This window comes from Triticum aestivum, chromosome 3A, assembly GCF_018294505.1.
Source record: "Triticum aestivum cultivar Chinese Spring chromosome 3A, IWGSC CS RefSeq v2.1, whole genome shotgun sequence".
Lineage (NCBI taxonomy): Eukaryota > Viridiplantae > Streptophyta > Magnoliopsida > Poales > Poaceae > Triticum > Triticum aestivum.
In genome coordinates, this window is record NC_057800.1 from 666,127,544 (window position 1) to 666,147,328 (window position 19,785).

A 19,785-nucleotide genomic window follows, 5' to 3' on the forward strand; every position below is an offset into this window, starting at 1 on the left:
AGTGATGACAATGTGGTTCGTGAAACTAGTGATGGTTGCTAACATTTATATCAGGTCATTGGTTCCGTGGATATTTATAGGGAAAAACAGCAGTTTAGTTGTTTTATGGTACATTTACTTTCAATTTGTCATTTAGGAATAGGCATCTCTTGCATATATTTAGATGGTTGTTCTTTTCTCCGGGGGATCTTCAAACCACTATAATGCCAATGTTATGCACAACACAAATGCTAGCAAGCCATACCTGTAAACCCGAGATTTGGATTTTCTTTTGAAGAAAACAAAGGTTTACACCTTGTCCGGCGATTCTACCAGACGATACACATGCTAAGGCATGTCACCGAATGCAACAGTTTTGGCCAAATTTATGTTTATAAGAAAGTCTTGCCCTCGACGTGTGTTTGTCAGTAAGATTTTGTTCAAGCAGAAAATTCTTTGTAAAATAGGATGCTCCACCCACTCGCTGCTGCCGCTCGCTCGCCACACATTTTCTTGGAACCATGCCCCGCAGGAGCACGACACCATCCATTTGCCCGTGTGCCGGACGCGTACAAATAGGGGAAAAGAACATCAATGTAGCTGTGTTATGAGACATTTATTTTCAATTTATCATTTCGAGAAAATATACCTCTTGCATATATTCACTTGATTGTTTTTGTTTCCTTCTGATCTTTGGATGATTACAATGCCTATAGTATGCACAACACACATGCTGGTAAACCCAATGATTTTGGATCTTCTTTCGAACAAAACAAAGATTTACACCCTGTTTGACAATTTTTGTAACCCAAGAGGATCTTAGCACTATGGAAACAAAATACATGGGTTGTGCATATGGCAAAGGTCATTTTCTTTGGCAAACAAAGGCAATCTTAAGATGATTCTAACGCCAATAGTATGCACAACACACATGTTAGCAAGTCGTAGATATAAATCCAAGGATTTATATCTTCTTTAGAAGAAAACTAGGATTTTTTACCTTGTTCCACGATTCTACCAATGATACATGCATAATGCTAAGGCACGACATCCAATGCCATAGTTTTGGACAATTTTTTTCATGAAAATCTTGCCGTCCACATGTGTTGGTGTCTGTGAGATCTTGTTCAAGCGGGTTTTTTGTTTGTAAAATAGGCTGCTCCTCCCATCCGGTGCCGCTCGCTCGCCACGCATGCCCTCTTCTGGACCCGCGCCTTACAGGAGCATGGCACCATCCACCCCACCGTGTGTGGTACGCGTACAAAAAAGGGAAAAAACATCAATGTAATTGTGTTATAAGACATTTACTTTCAATTTGTCATTTGAGAATAGATATCTCTTGCATATATGCATATGCTTTTTTCTTCTCCAGGCGATCTTCGGATGATTGTATGCCATGCGACCAACTCGTAGCTGTAAGTCCAAGGATTTAGATCTTCTTTAAAAAAAACGATACACCTTGTTCGACGATTCTACAATGATACATGTATGATGCTAAGACATGACACTAAATGCAATAGTAGTGGTGAAACTGAATTTCATATGAATGTTTGTGGCCGTAAGATTTCATCCAACCGGGAAATTTCTTTGCAAGATAGGATGCCCCCCTCCCCCCTCACTCGTTGTCGTCGCTTGCTCGCAGCACACACTCCTAGACCAGTGCCCCGGAGGAGCATAACACCATCCGTCCGTCCGTGCGCCGAACGCGTACAAATAAGAAGAGACAACATCAATGTAGCCGCATTACGACACATTTACTTTCCATTTTTCGTTTCAAGAACGAATATCTCCTGCGTATATTCAGACGATCGCTTTTTTCTCCGGGCAATCTTCGGACAATTACAGCACCAGTAGCATGCACATTGCACAACCCGAATGCTAGTAAACCCAAGGATTCAGATCCTCTTTCGAAGAAAACGAAGATTTACACCCCTTTTGACGATTTTTGTAACCCAAGAGGACCTTAGAGCAACTCTAGCAGACCCCGCAAAACACGTTTGTAGTTCACGTAAAACAGTTTTTGCGGACCGGCGCGGGCTGGCACAGATGCAGACTCCATAAATGGATCCATAAAAAAATATTCACGGAATATGTTTTTTTACGGGTCGACTATGCAAGTTCTGCTCGGACATCACCGTGACGACCCGCAAACAAATAAACTGTAAATCTCGCATTTGACATAGGATTTTACAAACAAGTTCAAATTCAAATGACACAAACAATTTTACGCGTAAATAGAAGCCAAGTTCATTACGATTAACGCAAAAGAGGGCCCTGCAAAAGGTTTGCGCCCATGTCCAGCATCATCTTGATCGATCTTCACTCCGCGCCATCGAGTCCACCTTAGAGTTCATCGGCGCCACCGAATCCACCTCCGGCACTTGTTCCAACTCCCGCATCGAAATCATCCACATTGCCACCATATGGAGCGGAGAAAACATCACCTGAACTGTAGCACGAACCGGCCGACGCCACCATTCTTCTCTTCAAGATTTCCCTCCTTGACATATCATGCCATGTTTTGGTGAGGTCGTCCATGTCATTGCGGTTCATTGACATGATCTTGTTCTCTTCGGCGAGCAACATGGACATAGATTTGTTTTCGGCTGCTCGTGCTCTTCTCTCCTCGATGGCAGCTTTGCGCAGCCCCTCTTCCTTGAGCAACTGCCACTTTTCTTGCTTCTCCTTTGCCTTCTTCTCGGCCAACTCTTTCTTGATCTCCAATGATTTCAACAACATCGACTCGTTGGATTGCAACATGGCATCAATCTTCTCCCTCAAGCTTGATGCTTCTTGCTCTCTCTTCATCTTCTCCTTGGTCTTCTTATCACCATCGGGCTTGTGCAAATTTCTTGGGCCATCATCATCCTCATCTTCATCCATGTTTGTAAGTGAGCCTCTCTTTGGTGGGGATTCTTTGTCGATCAACTTTCACTTCTCGCATTTTTGGAGCAACTCCCAACAATGCTCTAGTTTGAAAATTTTGCCTTCCGAAGCTTCCATGTCCTTGTATCTATGTTGAGCAATCTTTTTCTACATAATGTGAACAAAGTGATCCAATCACTTCTCATGATGCAATATGATGATGCACAATTTGAACAAAGGCAAAACAAACTGACATAGTGAGACTTCATGGTGCCACTTGGAGGTGCATTGCGTACTTACTCCAAGCAAGCTGCCCAACGGCTGCACATAGGCTTGATGTTCTCCCAACGCCCTTGAAGCGACCGAAATGTGCGTGGAGTCCTATTGGGATACTTTGCCATAATACGGAAGTATTGATCTTCGATCCTTTGCCAATATCTCTTGGAAGTTTGAGATGTACCCGTGCATGCATCAAGAGACACCGCACTCCATGCTTGAATCAAAGCTTGATCTTCCAAGATCGTGTAGTTCTTTGATCTTATGCATTTCCCATTTTTTGCTTGCGATTGCTCAAACGCTTCCGCTTCGATCTCCTCCAATTCGTCCGCACAACCATGATCATCCACGCCGGCCTCTGTTTCATTGTACTTGAATGGTTCGAAAGGGGCTTGATCAATGTCAACCGCGTTCGTGTCCAACAAGTTCATGAACTCGGTTGTTCCATTGTTCGAACCACCGTTGTAGCGAACGATAACAAGTCACGTGCTATCGAGAATAATGGCGAAAAATGAAAGGGAATCGCCAAGACCGAAGGTGCATACCTTCCGGCCATTTCGTCGAACACCTCGCTCGCGGGGGGGAGCGGCACCGTTGAACGGCATCGCCAGAGCACCTTCTTGCGGCGGGATGGAGCGAGAGGTTGAAGAAGGTGGCTTCTTTGAAGCCCGAACCTTCCTCCGCTTTACGCCCGTGACCTTGCCGACCTTCTCCGCCGCCGGCCGGGATCGGCTGCCGTGTTGGCGCCCGGAGCGCGGGCCATCGCGGCGGGGGCGGCCGGATTCCCGCCCTGCACGACAACGTTGCCCTGCCGCTTGCGGGCAGGCGCGGCTTGGGCTTGTGCGACGGCGGCGGGGCCAACTTGACCGCCGACGAGATCCGCCCGAGCGGAAGGGGCGTGGTCGACCTCGACGGTGACGGGGGACAGCAGGGGTTCGTCCATGGCGGCGACGGACGGCCGGGGAAGAGCAGCCGGAGCTTTGCGGAGTGGGGGCAATGGTGACGGAGGGTGCGGGGAGCAGGAAGGGCCGCGCAGAAATGTCCCTCCCGCCAAATCTCGCGCAGGATAGGGGTTGAGCTCGGGTCGGCCTCCCAACCCGTGAAGATAGAGGTTGGGGGAGAAGATTTGCCGCGCCCCGCAAAAAAATTTACAGGTCGGGATGGGATGCGGGGTCTGCTCATGCAGATTTTCTGGCTCCGACCCGCAATTTGGCAGTTATTTTGTGGGCCGGGGCGTTTTGCGGGGTCTGCTAGCGTTGCTCTTACCAGTTATTATCACCGTGGAAGCAAAAATACATGGGCTGTGCATATGGCACAGGTCATTTACCCATTTTCCTGCGCAAACATAGACGCAGTGGTGACTTTTCTTGCGAGAAGGGTAGGCGACTTGGTGGCCATGGGAAGGAAACGTGACCGCTGCTCATCATATCGTTAACGGCGAAGGCAGCAAGCACAGGAGAGGCAAGAGAACAGAGCACGCAGGCCACCTTTTTTGCCACCCCAAACCGCCTCGTCCTCTCGTCCTCTCCTCCGCCCGCCCCACAAACCCCAAACCCCAGTCAGTGCGCGAGTACGTACGCTCTCGGCTCTCTCTCCTCCCTCCCACCCGCTGCCTGCCGCCGCTCGCTCGCTCGCCCGCCGCGCGCGCACGCCCATCTCGTGCGCGCCCCACCTAACCCGACGACCCCCGCGGGAGCACGCCGCCGTCCGCCACCGCCCCGGCATTGCGAGGTGCGCGCGCGAGCCGATCGTCCTCCCCTCTCCTCCTCTCCCCGGCCGGTCCCGCCCGCCGCGCTCTCCCTCTCTCTCGCCCGCTGCTCACGCCCCTCCCTCGTCCCTGCAGGTGCGCGAACCGCGGGCGCGGCCCCGTCTCCCTCCGCCCGCCCGCCTCCTTGGCTCCGCCTCCAGCGCACGGAGAAGCGGCGGCTGAAGCGGCTCGTTGGCTCCACGGCGGTGGCGGCCAGCGCTCGCGCGGCCCTGGCGCGCCCCTGCTCCCGCGCCTCCGCATCTGTCACCGTCGCGGTATGCACCAACCACGCCGCTGCACGCGCGTGTCTTTGTTTCGTTCTCGTCATCTCGGATTAATCGCAACAGCGGCACTTTTTTCAGTAGACTGATTGCTGTCAAATGTTGTTGTGGTAGAAGGCCCAATTTGTTTGCCGATTTATTCGGGATTTTTTTCTTCTGTTGCTCACTAGTACTCCGTTTGCGAATTGTGTGCAACTTTGTGTGGAACCATCTGCTGTTTCTTCGATTTTCCTCCCTTGTCGCGAAAATGCGATTGACCGTCCGGGGAGATCTTTCTACGGCAGAGAGTGGGATTCCTCCTTGCCCTCCTCAAAATCCCCGTTGGGCCTCGAATAAGTGGTTTGCTGCGGCGGGGTTCTCTAATCTGGGGTTTGCAACTTCACGGGGGTGGAGGAGGATCACTGCGGCTTCTCCGTGAAGGGTCTTCCTAATTATAGCTTTGTTCTTGAACAATTATTCCATATGCAACGCTGTACTCACTGCAGAGCATTTTCCTTCCTTTTGGGGTGTTTTTTGATGGAGCTTTTCACTGTTCCTGTCCTGTTCGTCTCCCAGAATCTTACTACTGTTTGTATTTCCCCCCTCAAAATTCTCCTTCAGTGTTTCTGGGTTCCAATTCCTTTCGTTCTGCTCGCCTTTTTTCCCCTTGACGAAAAAAATGTTTGGTAATTTCTGTTCCTGCAAATTCCGTCCCCGGTTTCGCCGTCGTGGCGTCAGTTCAGTTAAACCCAACCCCTTCGTGCTGTCTCGGGCTACGCACGTACTTACTCTTTTGCAGCGGCCGTAGACTCCCACGGCTGGCCGCACTTTTGTTTTGTGCGCACACTTGAATGCAGTAGAACTACATTTAATATACTATAATCGTACACGGTCGCATATAAACAAATCGCTCCCAAATGATGGCCCAAATCACTGGAGAAAACATTCTACAAGTGGTAGTACTAGTCTGGTTCTTCATGTTTTGCTTAGATTAGTTGTAATCGTGGTAAGGATCTGGCTCTCCATCTTTATCCTGCAAACAAGAAAAAGATCTGACATCTTTAGGCAGAAATGCTGGTAGTGGCAGTAACCCCCTTTGCAATTACCCCCCGCAAATTTGTATTATTGTCACCCATTGCCTCTCTGAATCGGTCCAGTCCAATCGCTGTTCTGGCTCCCAGGTTTAAAGAACCAGGATCAGAGAGCCCGGTCAGAGGCTTCAGAGATTCGTGTGATGGGGAGGGGGCACGATTTGACGTGGTTCTTGTCATTTAATCCGCAGCGGTGGAGGTGTATGGAGCACGACTGTTCTGTGCTCAGCTTGCGTATGTGTCGCCACCTGCTGAATCTCGTGGGGAAGGGGATGTGTGTGGGAGTAGTCTTTCTTGTGCCCTGCGGTCCGTCGCTTTTCCTTTCCTCCCTGTGCAGGAGGTGGCATCCCTGCCTGCCTGCATTTATGATGCTGCATGCTTGGTTTTGTGCCATCTGATCTGATGTAAAGCTGCACCCCTACCATGCAGCATTACTATACCACCCTTTCTCGTTATAGGAAAACAGTGGAGTGGCTTGTGAATTTGTTGGATGGATGTTTCGTGGGCATCCTTGTGTCCTACCCCGACGCATTAGGGAGGGGTTTAACTTGTGCTGCTGTTTTCTCCTTTGAGTTTCCTGGGTTTGTTATGGTAGTGTGTTGCTCCTTTTGGAGACTAGGGTAACTAATCACCACCGGGGTTTCCCCGGGTCTGAGGAAATGCTAACTGAGAGTATTTATAACTTGTGGGTCTTCCGTTGTGTTGTGTGATGTTACTGAACTGTAATGGGCTTGCTTGTTTACTTATTCTTGTGTCTTGAGCTGAGCATTACATGCATGAAGCTGACTGCTGTTTCTTCTTTTTCTTCAGGAGTTCAGGGTGTATTTCTGAGGGGAGCGTATTACATTTGATTGAGTTGAGCTTTTCATCTGCTGTTTCTCTATTGTAACTAATAGCAGCAAAGAAAGAGCGTCATATGATTGAGAAGGTAGTCACTGTAAATCCCTGCTTGAGCTCTATGCTTGTACAACTTTTGATTGCTCGTTTACATCAAAGTGTGATTAAAATCTACCAAGTTCTATAATGTACAAGCCATTTGTTTTGAAGCCTTGAACATCCATTCTGGTTCAGATAAATAAAAACCTGACCATTACTTCAATTGTTGCTTCCTCATAAGCTAAAGGAAAAGTTGAATTTCCTTTTGTGCCACATCACATAGAACATCTCATTTTTTCCGCACTGACATAGCGAAGATGACGAACTTTTGACATATCATGTCCTATGTGGTTCTTTTGAAAGCTGCTGACATGTTTATCTCTTATGCAGATTGAACACTACACAAGTCCAAAGAACATAATAGCAATGGGATCTCAGAGCATCTGCCTTCTCATTCTTCTTGTGATCTTCATCCCCAGCTCTGTCATGTCTGAATCAAGTGATATAAAAAGCTTATTCACTCTGAGGCACTCAATTGCTGAAGAAAAAGGTTTCCTTCGCAGCTGGTTTGATTCAGAAACTCCCCCATGCAGCTGGTTAGGTATAACCTGTTCGGGGCGTAGCGTTGTGGCCATAGACTTGTCCTCCATGCCACTCTACGTCCGGTTTCCTTCATGCATCGGGGCATTCGAGTCGCTTGTTCTGCTGAACTTAAGTGGGTGTGGGTTTACCGGTGAGCTTCCGGACACCCTGGGGAATTTGCAGCGTCTTCAGTACCTAGAACTGAACGATAACCAGCTTACTGGGCCCCTGCCTCCCTCATTATATACCTTGAAGATGCTGAAAGAAATGGTGCTTGACAACAACTTATTACATGGACAACTGAGCCCTGCAATTGCTCAGTTGCAGCATCTCACCAAGCTGTCCATATCCGGGAATTCCATCTCTGGTGGCATTCCTACAGAGTTGGGCAGTCTGCAGAACCTAGAGTTCCTGGACCTTCACATGAACAGCCTAAATGGATCAATACCAGCAGCTTTTCGTAATCTGTCTCAGCTGTTGCATCTTGATCTAAGCCAGAATAACCTCAGTGGATTAATATTTTCTGGAATAAGCTCATTGGTGAACCTTATGTCACTTGATCTGTCCTCAAACAATTTTATGGGGCCAATACCTAGGGAGATTGGTCAATTGGAAAACCTTCGACTGCTGATTTTGGGCCAAAATGCGTTCACCGCGAGCATTCCAGAAGAAATTGGTAATCTGAAGCGGCTTCAAGTACTTCTGCTCCCTGAATGCAAACTCACAGGCACCATCCCTTGGTCAATCAGCGGTCTTGTAAGCCTGGAGGAATTTGACATATCAGAGAACCACTTCGATGCTGAACTCCCAACATCCATCGGTCTGCTTGGCAATCTGACACAGCTGATTGCGAAGAATGCAGGGCTCAGGGGGAGCATACCGAAAGAACTAAGTAACTGCAAGAAGATTACTCTCATAAATCTGTCATTTAATGCCTTCACTGGCTCCATCCCTGAAGAACTTGCAGAACTGGAAACTGTTATCTCTTTTTCTGTGGAAGGGAACAAACTATCAGGCAATATTCCAGATTGGATAAGAAACTGGGCAAATGCAAGATCTATATCGCTGGGTCAAAACTTGTTCAGTGGACCTTTGCCATTGCTGCCATTGCAGCATCTGCTCAGTTTCTCTGCAGAAACCAACCGTCTCTCAGGTTCTGTCCCTGCTGAGATGTGTCAAGACAACTCCCTGCAAACACTCATACTGCATGATAACAATCTGACTGGAAGTATCGAGGAAACTTTTAAAGGATGCACAAACCTCACCGAGCTGAACTTGCTAGGTAACCATCTTCATGGAGAGATACCAGGGTACCTAGCTGAGCTGCCTTTAGTTAGTCTGGAATTGTCCCTAAACAATTTCACAGGAATGCTGCCTGACAGGTTGTGGGAGTCATCAACTCTTTTGCAGATCTCTCTCAGCAATAATCAGATTACCGGCCAGATCCCAGATAGCATTGGTAGGCTGTCCAGCTTGCAGAGGTTGCAGATTGACAATAACTATTTGGAAGGACCCATACCACAGTCTGTTGGCTATCTACGAAATCTGACTATTCTGTCTCTGCATGGCAATCGGTTATCTGGGAACATTCCAATAGAACTCTTCAACTGCCGTAACCTTGCTACACTCGACCTGAGCTCTAATAATCTGACCGGGCACATCCCGAGGGCCATATCTAACTTGACATTGCTCAATAGCTTGATTTTGTCTTATAACCAGCTCTCTGGTGCTATTCCTGCTGAGATCTGTGTGGGGTTTGAAAATGAGGTTCACCCTGACTCGGAGTTTGTGCAGCATAACGGCCTTCTTGATCTGTCATACAACCGGTTGACTGGTCAGATTCCGGCAGCAATAAAGAAGTGTTCTATGCTGATGGTGCTAAACCTGCAAGGCAACTTGCTAAATGGCACCATTCCCTCAGAGCTTGGTGAGCTGACAAATCTTACAAGCATTAATCTGTCTTCTAATGGATTAGTTGGACCGATGCTTCCTTGGTCTGCACCATTGGTACAACTTCAAGGCCTTATTCTATCAAACAACCACCTAAATGGAACCATTCCTGTTGAGATAGGCCAAGTTCTTCCCAAAATTTCAATGCTAGACTTGTCCGGTAATGTACTTACCGGAAGTCTACCCCAGTCTTTGCTGTGCAACAAATATCTGAACCGCCTGGATGTCAGTAACAACAATCTCTCTGGGAAAATTTTATTCTTTTGTCCCATGGACGGAGAATCCTCAAGCTCACTGCTGTTCTTCAATTCCAGCAGTAACCATTTCTCAGGGACCCTAGATGAGTCTATCTCGAACTTCACACAACTGTCTTCTCTTGATATCCACAACAATAGCCTCACTGGAAGCTTACCATCAGCACTCTCTGATCTCAGCTTTTTGAACTATCTTGACCTCTCAAGCAATGATTTCTATGGTGTCATCCCTTGTGGTATTTGCAATATATTTGGCCTCACATTTGCCAACTTCTCTGGTAACCACATCGACATGTTCAGCTCATCAGATTGTGCAGCAGGAGGTGTTTGCTCCACTAATGGCACTGGTCGTAGGGTGGTTCATCCATCTCATCGAGTTCGAAGATTAGGGATCATTTGTATCCTTTCACTTGCTGTCATCATTGTGCTAGTACTTCTGGTGTTTTATCTGAGACACAAACTATCGAGGAACAGTTCATTGGTTATTGTGCCCGCCGGTAAGGCCAAGGCTACTGTTGAGCCAACCTCAAGTGATGAGCTCCTAGGAAGGAAGTCACGGGAACCTCTGAGTATCAATCTTGCAACTTTTCAGCATTCACTGTTGCGGGTCACCACTGATGATATACTGAAAGCCACAAAGAATTTCAGTAAAGAACACATCATAGGCGATGGTGGCTTTGGCACTGTCTATAGGGCGGCACTCCCTGAAGGTCGGAGAGTCGCGATCAAGAGGCTTCACGGTGGCCATCAGTTCCAGGGTGACCGTGAATTCCTAGCTGAGATGGAGACCATTGGAAAGGTGAAGCACCCAAACCTTGTTCCCCTGCTTGGTTACTGTGTTTGTGGCGACGAACGGTTCCTGATCTATGAGTACATGGAGAATGGGAGCCTTGAGATATGGCTGAGGAACCGAGCAGATGCGGTTGAAGCGCTTGGATGGCCAGACCGTCTCAAGATCTGCCTCGGTTCTGCCCATGGACTTGCTTTTCTTCATGAAGGATTTGTGCCTCATATCATCCACCGGGACATGAAATCAAGCAACATTCTGCTGGACGTGAACTTCGAGCCGAGGGTCTCTGACTTTGGCCTCGCAAGGATAATCAGCGCGTGCGAGACTCATGTCAGCACCGACATCGCCGGTACATTTGGATACATCCCCCCAGAGTACGGCCAGACAATGAAGTCCAGCACGAAAGGCGACGTGTACAGCTTCGGCGTCGTAATGCTGGAGCTGCTTACAGGACGGCCACCTACAGGGCAAGAAGACTTGGAAGGTGGTGGGAACCTCGTCGGCTGGGTACGATGGGTGATCGCTCGCGGGACGAGGAACGAGCTGTTTGATCCTTGCCTGCCAGTCTCAGGCGTGTGGCGGGAGCAGATGGTGCGTGTGCTCGGCATCGCCCTGGACTGCACCACGGACGAGCCGTGGAAGAGGCCAAGCATGGTGGAGGTGGTGAAGGGCCTCAAGATGACCCAGGCAATGGAGTGCGGACCTCTGGTGGTGACGGTGTCCAGGGGCGGCACATAGAGGTGGCCTCGTAGCACTGTTCTTGACAGTGATGTGATGTAATAATGTAGGCTGATGGTAGGTAACTTGTAGCTGTAGTTGGGACAAATGCTGGAGATTGTAAAAGAGATAAACCAGTGTTGCTCATGTTCAGGCTGTAGTTGGGACAAATGCTGTTGTATCTTAATTCATGTACTGTGTGTCAGTCACTCATGGCAGCATGGGTGTTTCACAAGCTCTGAAGATTGTTGTGCTGAAAGTTCAATTCTCCTTTCTTTTGTTTATGCATTTCAGAGAACTGATAGTTCTAAGCTCATGCTTTTTTGTCTGCTTTGCCAGATCCAGAGCTCTTATACTCTGTTGTTGTTCACTTTGTCGCTGCTGCTTTTGCTTTAACTGATTTTTTTTCTTCTGTGTCGTAGTGCACCATTGAACTCCTGGTAGTCTAGTTGTACTGGTTCTGCTCATCTGTTTGCCAGAATATGCTCTTCTGCTCTTCATTCTTCCTTTTGGGTTCTATGGAGGTTTTGAAAATACATCATGCAAAGTTATTGAATCTGCAAGCTTGTCTGCAATGGGCTGTCTCCAGGAAAAGAAAACGGTAATTGTCGACGACGATGCAAACTTGCGGCCTGAAAACTTGCAAAAGGAAGCTTCTGGAGGCAATGTCCCGGGCCCAGTTCATCTGAAAGAACGTGTTGCAACTATACAAAAAGGCAGAGTTCTACCGGTGCCATTGCCACTTTCCTAGCTGACGACATGCTGGGCACACCGCTGCTATAGGTGACTCCTGATTATTTTCCTTTACTTATCTTTATTATTTATAGTGTGTTGAGTCCAGACTGTCTGATGTTCATTCCACAGGAACATCCTGGAGCAGCTTGTGAAGAATCACAGCCATCGCTGCCCCAGCAAAGCACAGCTTGGTACCCGGCCTTTAACACACATGATGAAACAAAGTAGTACTGGTATTATTCTTTGTCTCCTTATTTGGTTATTAACCTGATTATTACAAACACTATATAGAATTGGACAAACAAACACTAATGCCACGTTATAAGATAGAAAAAGGTCGAATTTCAACAGTGTATAACATATAAATAAGATACAGGTGCACGTATGGCATATTTTGCTTTGGACGATCATGCATATAATGCATAAAGTCTCTACATGGGAAGTGGTAATGGACGAACATTAAATCTGTCAAAAAGTATTTCCTTTCCAACTTGCCATACTTAGTATTCTGTATGGCCTAATTCACCCTCGATCAATTGTCGGCTAGGATTTGATTCTCCCATCTTAAAATTTCCCACAGCAGTTTCTTTCAACTGCAGCTTGGAGCGCAAGAGCATTTTTTGTCTAAGAAAAAACTTGCCCTATACTAGGGAAGTGCATCCGGATGAGAGACGACATCCCCTTAGTGATTTTGTTCCTAAGAGACAACTTCTGCTCAGTGGCGGAGCTCGAAAGAAACAATTGGGCGGGCCAGACTAAAGGAGAGCAATTCTTTTTTCCAAATTATGAATCATAAGACATGTCACAAGATTGAGCTAGAAGATATGTCATCTCTTTTTCTTTTAAAGACCAAATCAATGCTTCTTTCAGTCTGATTTTCCTTGCCCGTGACTACCTATATTGCAATTTGCATATGATCAAATCATCAGGCTATTACGTATTTATCAGTTTATCACTACTTCACTAGCAGGACTGATCACTGGATGTATGAAACTGAAAAAAAATTCCAAATAAAAGAATCAGGCTATTCCTTATTAAATTGCCCATGTACTGTACGTCTGTGCAGGGGCTGGGGGCTAAGTCATGAGAGCTCGCTCAGGAGTCAGGTCATGCGCTGCCCTATTTGAAGTTAGAGGAGATTAGGAGAACAACGGCAGGAATTGATGGCCGGCAGCACGCACGACGAACTGGTGGTCGGTGCATTATGGATTTATGGGCGGCGCCGCTGCGGTAGAGACCAGGGCAGGGGCGAGGGCGCGAGGCGAGATCCCAGCGACGGCGGGCGTCGCGCTGTGGTTTCTCCGCAAGAAGGGGGGCTGCGTGCGTCGCCGCGGCGGTTTCTCCGCGAGAAGGGGGCCGGTGCGCTCCCATTGCTCCACGGCGGTCGGCGGAGGCTACATGAGCGTGAGACAGAGAGGATGGGGAATTGGGGAGGACAGAGACGATGGGGAATTGGGGAGGCCTGTGCGTGAGACAGACGAGGAGACGAGATGTTGCCTGTGCGTGCGTGGGCTCAGTGTCAATGGGCTGGGCTACGATGACACATAGGTAAAAAAAAATTGGTCAAATTCCTGGGCGAGCCATGGCCCTGTTTTGCCCCTACAGAGCTCCGCCCCTGCTTCTGCTTCCATGTCCACTTCTTTGGAACCTTGTGCTTCCGATTATCACACACTGGATTCTTATATAGTTTTATGTCCTCCAGATTCACCGCTGCTTCCATGACACATCTGGCATAGCTAACAAATTTTTCTTCTGCTTTCAACCTACCATAGATTCTGAGCTCAGCCAGACTCTGGTGTTTCAAATTAGATGCAGATGGTTCCCACTCGAGTCCTTTGTCCTTCTCCTCGCTAAGTGGAGACATCTAAAAAGTTTGAACTTCTAAATGAGACAATACGCTCTGCAATTCCAACATGAGGTGGAACAAAAAAGAGAATTAAAGAATCGGTACAAAGAGGTTACCATGATGCCCAGTTCCTTCAGGGCAGGTGCACCTTGGAGTATGAACATTGTCCAGGTGAGATTGCATTCTTCAGAAATGTTAATCGAATTCACAAGCCTTAGTTTGTGGAACACCGGTAACAATTGTCTTCGAGCTTCTGGTTTTACCCAAATCTGCCACAAAAAAGGGATAATGCAGAATTGTTAACGAAAAATAATGATTACAACCTCTCCACAACACACATCACGCTGACAACACTGCGGACTTTCACAACACACATCACGCTGACAACACCGTGGACTTTCACTTGCCTTTTCGCACCAACCATCAACAACTTGATACAAACTCACACCACCCCAACTCACGCACACACCCAAGGTGGATACAACGGCGCTGAGCGCAGCAACACTACCCCTACCACTACAAGAGCTACCGGGGTCCTCAACCGTGAACACGCCACCGCGAAGAGACTAAGCTGCATACACCAGGAAGGGCACGAGCCCAGAGTGCCGCCACCACTCGAACCGAGGATCAGGGTTTCCCTTGGAGCAATACGACGGGCAATGAGGACCGCGACAGCGCCTTCAAGAAGGGAACGAACATCGCCGCCGCCGACCTGCCCGAAGGCAGGTCAGATTTTCACCCCAGCCAACACTCATTGCCCTCGACATAGGTACGGACGCTGCACCACCGCCACTAATCGTCACACCCCGGCCACCACGCCGTCCAGACGGCCATGGCCCCCGGGCAGCACCTGAGCACGAGCTCCGCCCACGAGCCCCGCGCTCCCACCTCCAGAGCCGCCGCCCCGGCATCCAAGACCATCCCACCCCCATCCACATCGAGCACTGACGCTAAGGCCAGAAAAGCAGGCCCTTTTGGTAAGACCGAGGCCCCGTCGGCCGGAGCAGGGCAGGGGGAGGCCACAGGCAGCTACCGGCCACGCCGCAGCCGCCACGCCATTTCTTGAACCGGGGCCAGGTCACCGTCGCCACCCCTGGCAACAGCAAGACCTAGAGGCACCCCTGTCAATCCCTCGGAGCGCCCCTCCACCTGTCAAACGTGTCGCCGACCGCAGAGCCGAACACCCCATGAATCAGGAGGAGGGGGTCGAACCACCGCCATTGCTCCGCCACCTCGACCAGCCGAGAGGGCACCGGTCAGGACAGCCGCCCGCAGACCTAGCCGCCCGCGGTCCGCTGCGCCGCAAGGCCAGATCTGGACGAGCCGCCACGGCCGCCATCACCAACCTCGGCCCACACCACCACCCACAGCCGCAGCGCCACCACCACCCACCACCAGCAGCCTGCACCGGCCACAACACGCCCCACGGTAGTCAGTGCCGCCCACGCCGGCGACGCGGGTGCAGCCGCCCGCCAAATCCATGCAGGGCCAGGATGCCGCCTCGACCACTGCCCAACTGCCCCGCTCGAGGTAGCCAGCCGCACCAACGGAGCCACCACGCCGCCTCCTGTCGACACCGGCGCGCCACCGCGACCCACCTGACCGCGACGCCCAGGCCCATCGAGGACGGCCCGTACCGCCCCCCACGCGCGTAGGGGCGAGAAGCCCCGCCGCCGCCTGCGCTGCCCGGCTTCGCCTGGTCGCGCCCTGTGGCGGCGGCGGGGGAGGAGAGGATGCGGGAGGGGGAAGAAGTCCGGCGGCTAGGGTTTCCATATGTTATACCATATGCACCTACATTCCTGAACTTTAACTTAGGACAGTACATTCCCAATCTTAGGTGATAATATTTTTATCTAAAAGTAAGTATCTCTGAAACATCAAATATGCAACGTTTATGTATGTCTCATCGATCCTAAATTTACTGAGCTTCAATATTCGCACCTGGTCAACTTTTCAAAACTTCAGCACTAACCAGGAAAACAAATTGAAGGTGCCCTTCTACTGTCTGTTGTGATGTACAATGGTGTTCAGTTCGCTGATCCATTTCAGGATACCCAAGAAAATCATCGATGAAGGCAGTATCCACAGTTTGCCAAATAAATCCCTGTCCTCCGGAGAAAGATGAAATGTTCTAATCTCTTTTGCTATCATAGCCAAAACAACCCTTTCACTTTAATCTTCACTGATCATGACAAGGCAATTTCATGATCAGAGGGTTTCACCAGAAACCGCACAAAACCTGAAGTTTTCTGTATCCTTCAATGTAACATTCTGGAGAGGGCTATCAGGTTTAATCAGGGATGAGGCCCACCATTTGGCTTGTGCCAGTGCTCTGCGGTTGCGTGTTCTAATCCCAGTTGATTGGGATGTGCACTAATCTTTCTCTCTCTCTCCTTTTCTAGTGTGTGTTGTATCTTGCCCTCCTGGGTTATACTCCCTCCGTTCCAGAATATAAGGTGTATTGGTTTCCGTGCAAGTCAACCATATGAATGTTTGACCAAGATTATAGAATAAAATAAAAACATCTGCAATACCTAATAGATTTAATATGAAACTACTTTTCATGATGGATCAAATGATATAAATTTCATATTGCGAATATTGATATATTTTTCTAAAAAAAACTCGGTCAAACACACACTTGTTTGACTTTCGAAAAAACAAATACACCTTATATAAAGGAATGGAGGGGGTACTATCCTTTCTACCTTTTCAATACATCGAGACGCAAGCCTTTTGCATTTTCTCTAAAGAAAGACATTCTGGAGAGGGTACATATACATCACAATGAGATACGTTCATGAAAAACCGTTGGCTCTATTGCATGTTTACCTTTGCTCAGTCCAGATCAAGCAAGCATTTCTTTTTGCAAATTATCCTGCTGATTGATGCCAACCTAGCACATTAAGGTAGAATTGATGAATACAAATGTTATTGAGAGATCATACAGGATTTAGTTCACAAAGTGTACCTGGTACATGATTCACCTGAACAAAGAGTGCTCTTTTATGTCCAGCAAATCATCAACATAATCATTTCAATCAGCAATCCAGTATTACTAAAGGTGATGCAAATCAATGAGCAGCTCCCCTTAATACATGAATGGACAATAGAACATCACCAATAGTCACCACATGAGCATGTTCCCTTGTCAAAATGATGAAAGCGATTGATGTCTCTCACAATAATTTCTTGTTTGACTATTTTGGATATCACCTTAAATATGGCATGGCAATCCAAGCAGGAGCGCAAATTCTTCATTATCCGAATTGGATGTCCAGGCAGTGTCATCACAAGCCCATATGCTAAAGCCAATCTCTCACTATGCACCCACAGCATGCGAGCCTTTTGTTCCTCATCTACATCATGCAACACTACGTTAGTATCAGGAACATAACCTGCCCTATGGGTTTTCAGGTTTAGCCATTCTAGCATAGCATGTATCACTCGCATATCTGGATGGTCTTCCAACCCTACTGAAAAGGCATGAACTTCACCCTTCATCTCAACCCAACTAAGACCAGTCTCCTTCCTTACACCTATATTCCTCATTGATTTCCTCAAAAGAGCAACTTCATCCAAATTTCCAGCTGCAGAATACATGTTTGATAGCAAGACATAAGTTGTCTCGTCTTGTGGTTCAATCTCAAGCACCTTCTCTGCAGAAAATCTCCCCAGATCCACATTTTTATGCACTATACAGGAGCTAAGCAATGCACGCCAAACCATAGCAGATGGTGCTGAAGGGATATCTCCAATAAAGTTCAGAGCATCATGCAGACGGCCAGCACGTCCTAGAAGCCTAACAATGCAAGTGTAATGCTCCATGGATGGTTTGATGCCATGATCAAGCTTCATAGAATTAAACAGAGAGAGTCCTTGGCTCACTAAACCCGTGCTACCATAGACAGACAGGAGAGCAACAAAAGTGATATCGTTAGCTTGAATACCATTTTTGTTCATCCTGTCAAAAAGTTCTCGGGCCTGTGCAACATGTCCATGAACAGCATATCCTGAGATTATGGCATTCCATGAAATTAAATCATGTTCTTTCTGAGTTTCAAATATCTTGCGAGCATCTCTGATGCATCCACACTTTGCATATGAATCAATAAGTGAATTGCTTACAATGGTGTCACTGTTGAATGTGGATTTCTCAACCAAACAGTGAACCTGGCCAACATGATTGATGGATGCTGTGCTTGCGCAAGCCCGGAGCACGCTTGAGTATGTAACTTGAGTTGAAGGTGCTGTAGCAGCACGCATTTCACGGAATACAGTCAAAGCATCTTCTCCAAAACCAGACTGGCTGTAACCAACAATAATTGTGTTCCAGCTCACCTCGTTGGCATCCCGCAATGATGAGAAGATCTTGAGTGAGCTTTCCATGTCGCTGCACTTGGCATAGAGATCCATTAGTGCATTTCCAACAAATAACTCAGACTCATGACCAATCTTTATAGCATTGCTATGAATTTGCTCGCCTAGGTCCAAGAGGGGCATATTAGCACAAGCTTGCAGAACACTTGATAGACTAAATTCATTAGGCACCACAGAAGACCGCATCATTTTGATGAACAGCTCGAAGGCCTGCTCGTTCTGATTGCTCTGTGCGTACAGGGATATCATAAAACTCCAAAGTATCACATCATCATGGGGAACCATCTCAAAAGCCAAGCGGGCATCCTCAATACCCCCACATTTGGCATACATATCAAGCAGCGCACCACAAACGCGAGGCTCAGCATCATAAAGCGTTTTTATTGAACAGGCATGGATACCTTTGCCTAGCACAACCGACGACAAGCACACGGCAGCCCTGAGCACACTGGTGAGTGCAAAGGGGTTGATCTTAGAAACCGCCACCCTCATCTCCCGGAAAACCTCAAGCGCGTCCTCCGGGCGGTTATTCTCAGAATAGCAAGAAACCATAGCAGTCCAAGCAACGGCATCCTTACCCACGATCCGATCAAACAGGCGCCTTGCATCACCGACAGCCCCGCACATGGAGTAGGCGTCGATCAGCGCAGACCCGACAAAGGCGTTCTGTTCATGGCCCAGCTTGCACGCGCAAGCGTGCACGCCCCAGGCGAGCCCCAGAGCGTCCATGGCAACAACCAGCTTCAGCACCGAGGTGAGCACGAACTGGTTCACCTCGTGCCCCTCCCGCCGCAGCCTCCGGAACAGCGCCGTCGCCGGCTCAAACTCCCCCCGCAGCGCATGGGCCTGGAGGAGCGTGACGAAAGACACCATGTTCCGCTCCGGCAGCCCGTCGAACACCCTGCGCGCGCCGGCGAAGGGCCCGAGCTTGGCGTACAGGTTGATCAGGACGTTGGCGCAGAAGAGGTCGAGGCTGCCGCCCCGCACGACATGGCCGTGCACGGCGCGGCCGCCGCGGGCGTCGCCGCGCGCGACGCAGCCCTGCAGCTGCCTGGCGCACGCGTGCGCGTCGACCCCGGGCCCGCGCCCGGGTTCGGGGAGGGCGAGCGAGGTGAGCTCGTCGTCGAGCCACTGCAGCGCCGAGTTGGCCGCGAGGTCGCGGCGGGGCGGGCGCGTGTGGTGAGAGACGGCCGGGAGGAGGCGGCGGCTCGCACGCCGGATCATCGCCCGTGGCGGGACTGGCGGGCGGCAGCGGCAGCGCACCGACTAGAATTTTTTTTTTTGGTCCCAGTTATTACAGTCCAAATGTCCCAACCCCCACCCGGTTGGGCCCCAGTCTACCGAATTAGGGCCGCGGAAGAGGATGCAGCCCACGCGAGGCGCTGGTGCTGGAGACCGGCGAGGCGGATGGCAACAGACCAGCCGATGTTTAGTACC

At 49.1% G+C, this 19,785-nt stretch overlaps 2 protein-coding genes across 6 annotated transcripts; one reads left to right on the top strand and one right to left on the bottom strand.

Annotated features, from left to right (window-relative positions):
* The first annotated feature begins 4,587 nt into the window (after positions 1 to 4,587).
* Positions 4,588 to 11,652, top strand: LOC123063072 (leucine-rich repeat receptor protein kinase MSP1). The gene is made up of 4 exons (XM_044486806.1): positions 4,588 to 4,851; positions 4,964 to 5,142; positions 7,029 to 7,146; positions 7,485 to 11,652. The coding sequence occupies exons 3-4, from the start codon at positions 7,135 to 7,137 to the stop codon at positions 11,406 to 11,408; spliced, it is 3,936 nt and encodes a 1,311-aa protein (XP_044342741.1). The 5' UTR covers positions 4,588 to 4,851; positions 4,964 to 5,142; positions 7,029 to 7,134; the 3' UTR covers positions 11,409 to 11,652.
* Positions 11,585 to 19,648, bottom strand: LOC123063073 (putative pentatricopeptide repeat-containing protein At5g13230, mitochondrial). 5 transcript variants are annotated; one of them, XM_044486809.1, is made up of 4 exons: positions 16,956 to 19,648; positions 16,801 to 16,864; positions 14,085 to 14,237; positions 11,585 to 13,986 (listed from the first exon to the last, which is right to left on the bottom strand). In XM_044486809.1, exon 1 carries the CDS (start codon positions 19,570 to 19,572, stop codon positions 17,086 to 17,088), a length of 2,487 nt encoding a protein of 828 aa, XP_044342744.1. In that variant the 5' UTR covers positions 19,573 to 19,648; the 3' UTR covers positions 11,585 to 13,986; positions 14,085 to 14,237; positions 16,801 to 16,864; positions 16,956 to 17,085. The 5 variants fall into 5 exon arrangements, with proteins under 5 accessions (XP_044342744.1, XP_044342742.1, XP_044342743.1 ...); XM_044486807.1 differs by having other exon boundaries at positions 16,940 to 19,648; XM_044486808.1 differs by having other exon boundaries at positions 11,585 to 14,003; positions 16,940 to 19,648.
* Between the last annotated feature and the right edge of the window lie 137 nt (positions 19,649 to 19,785).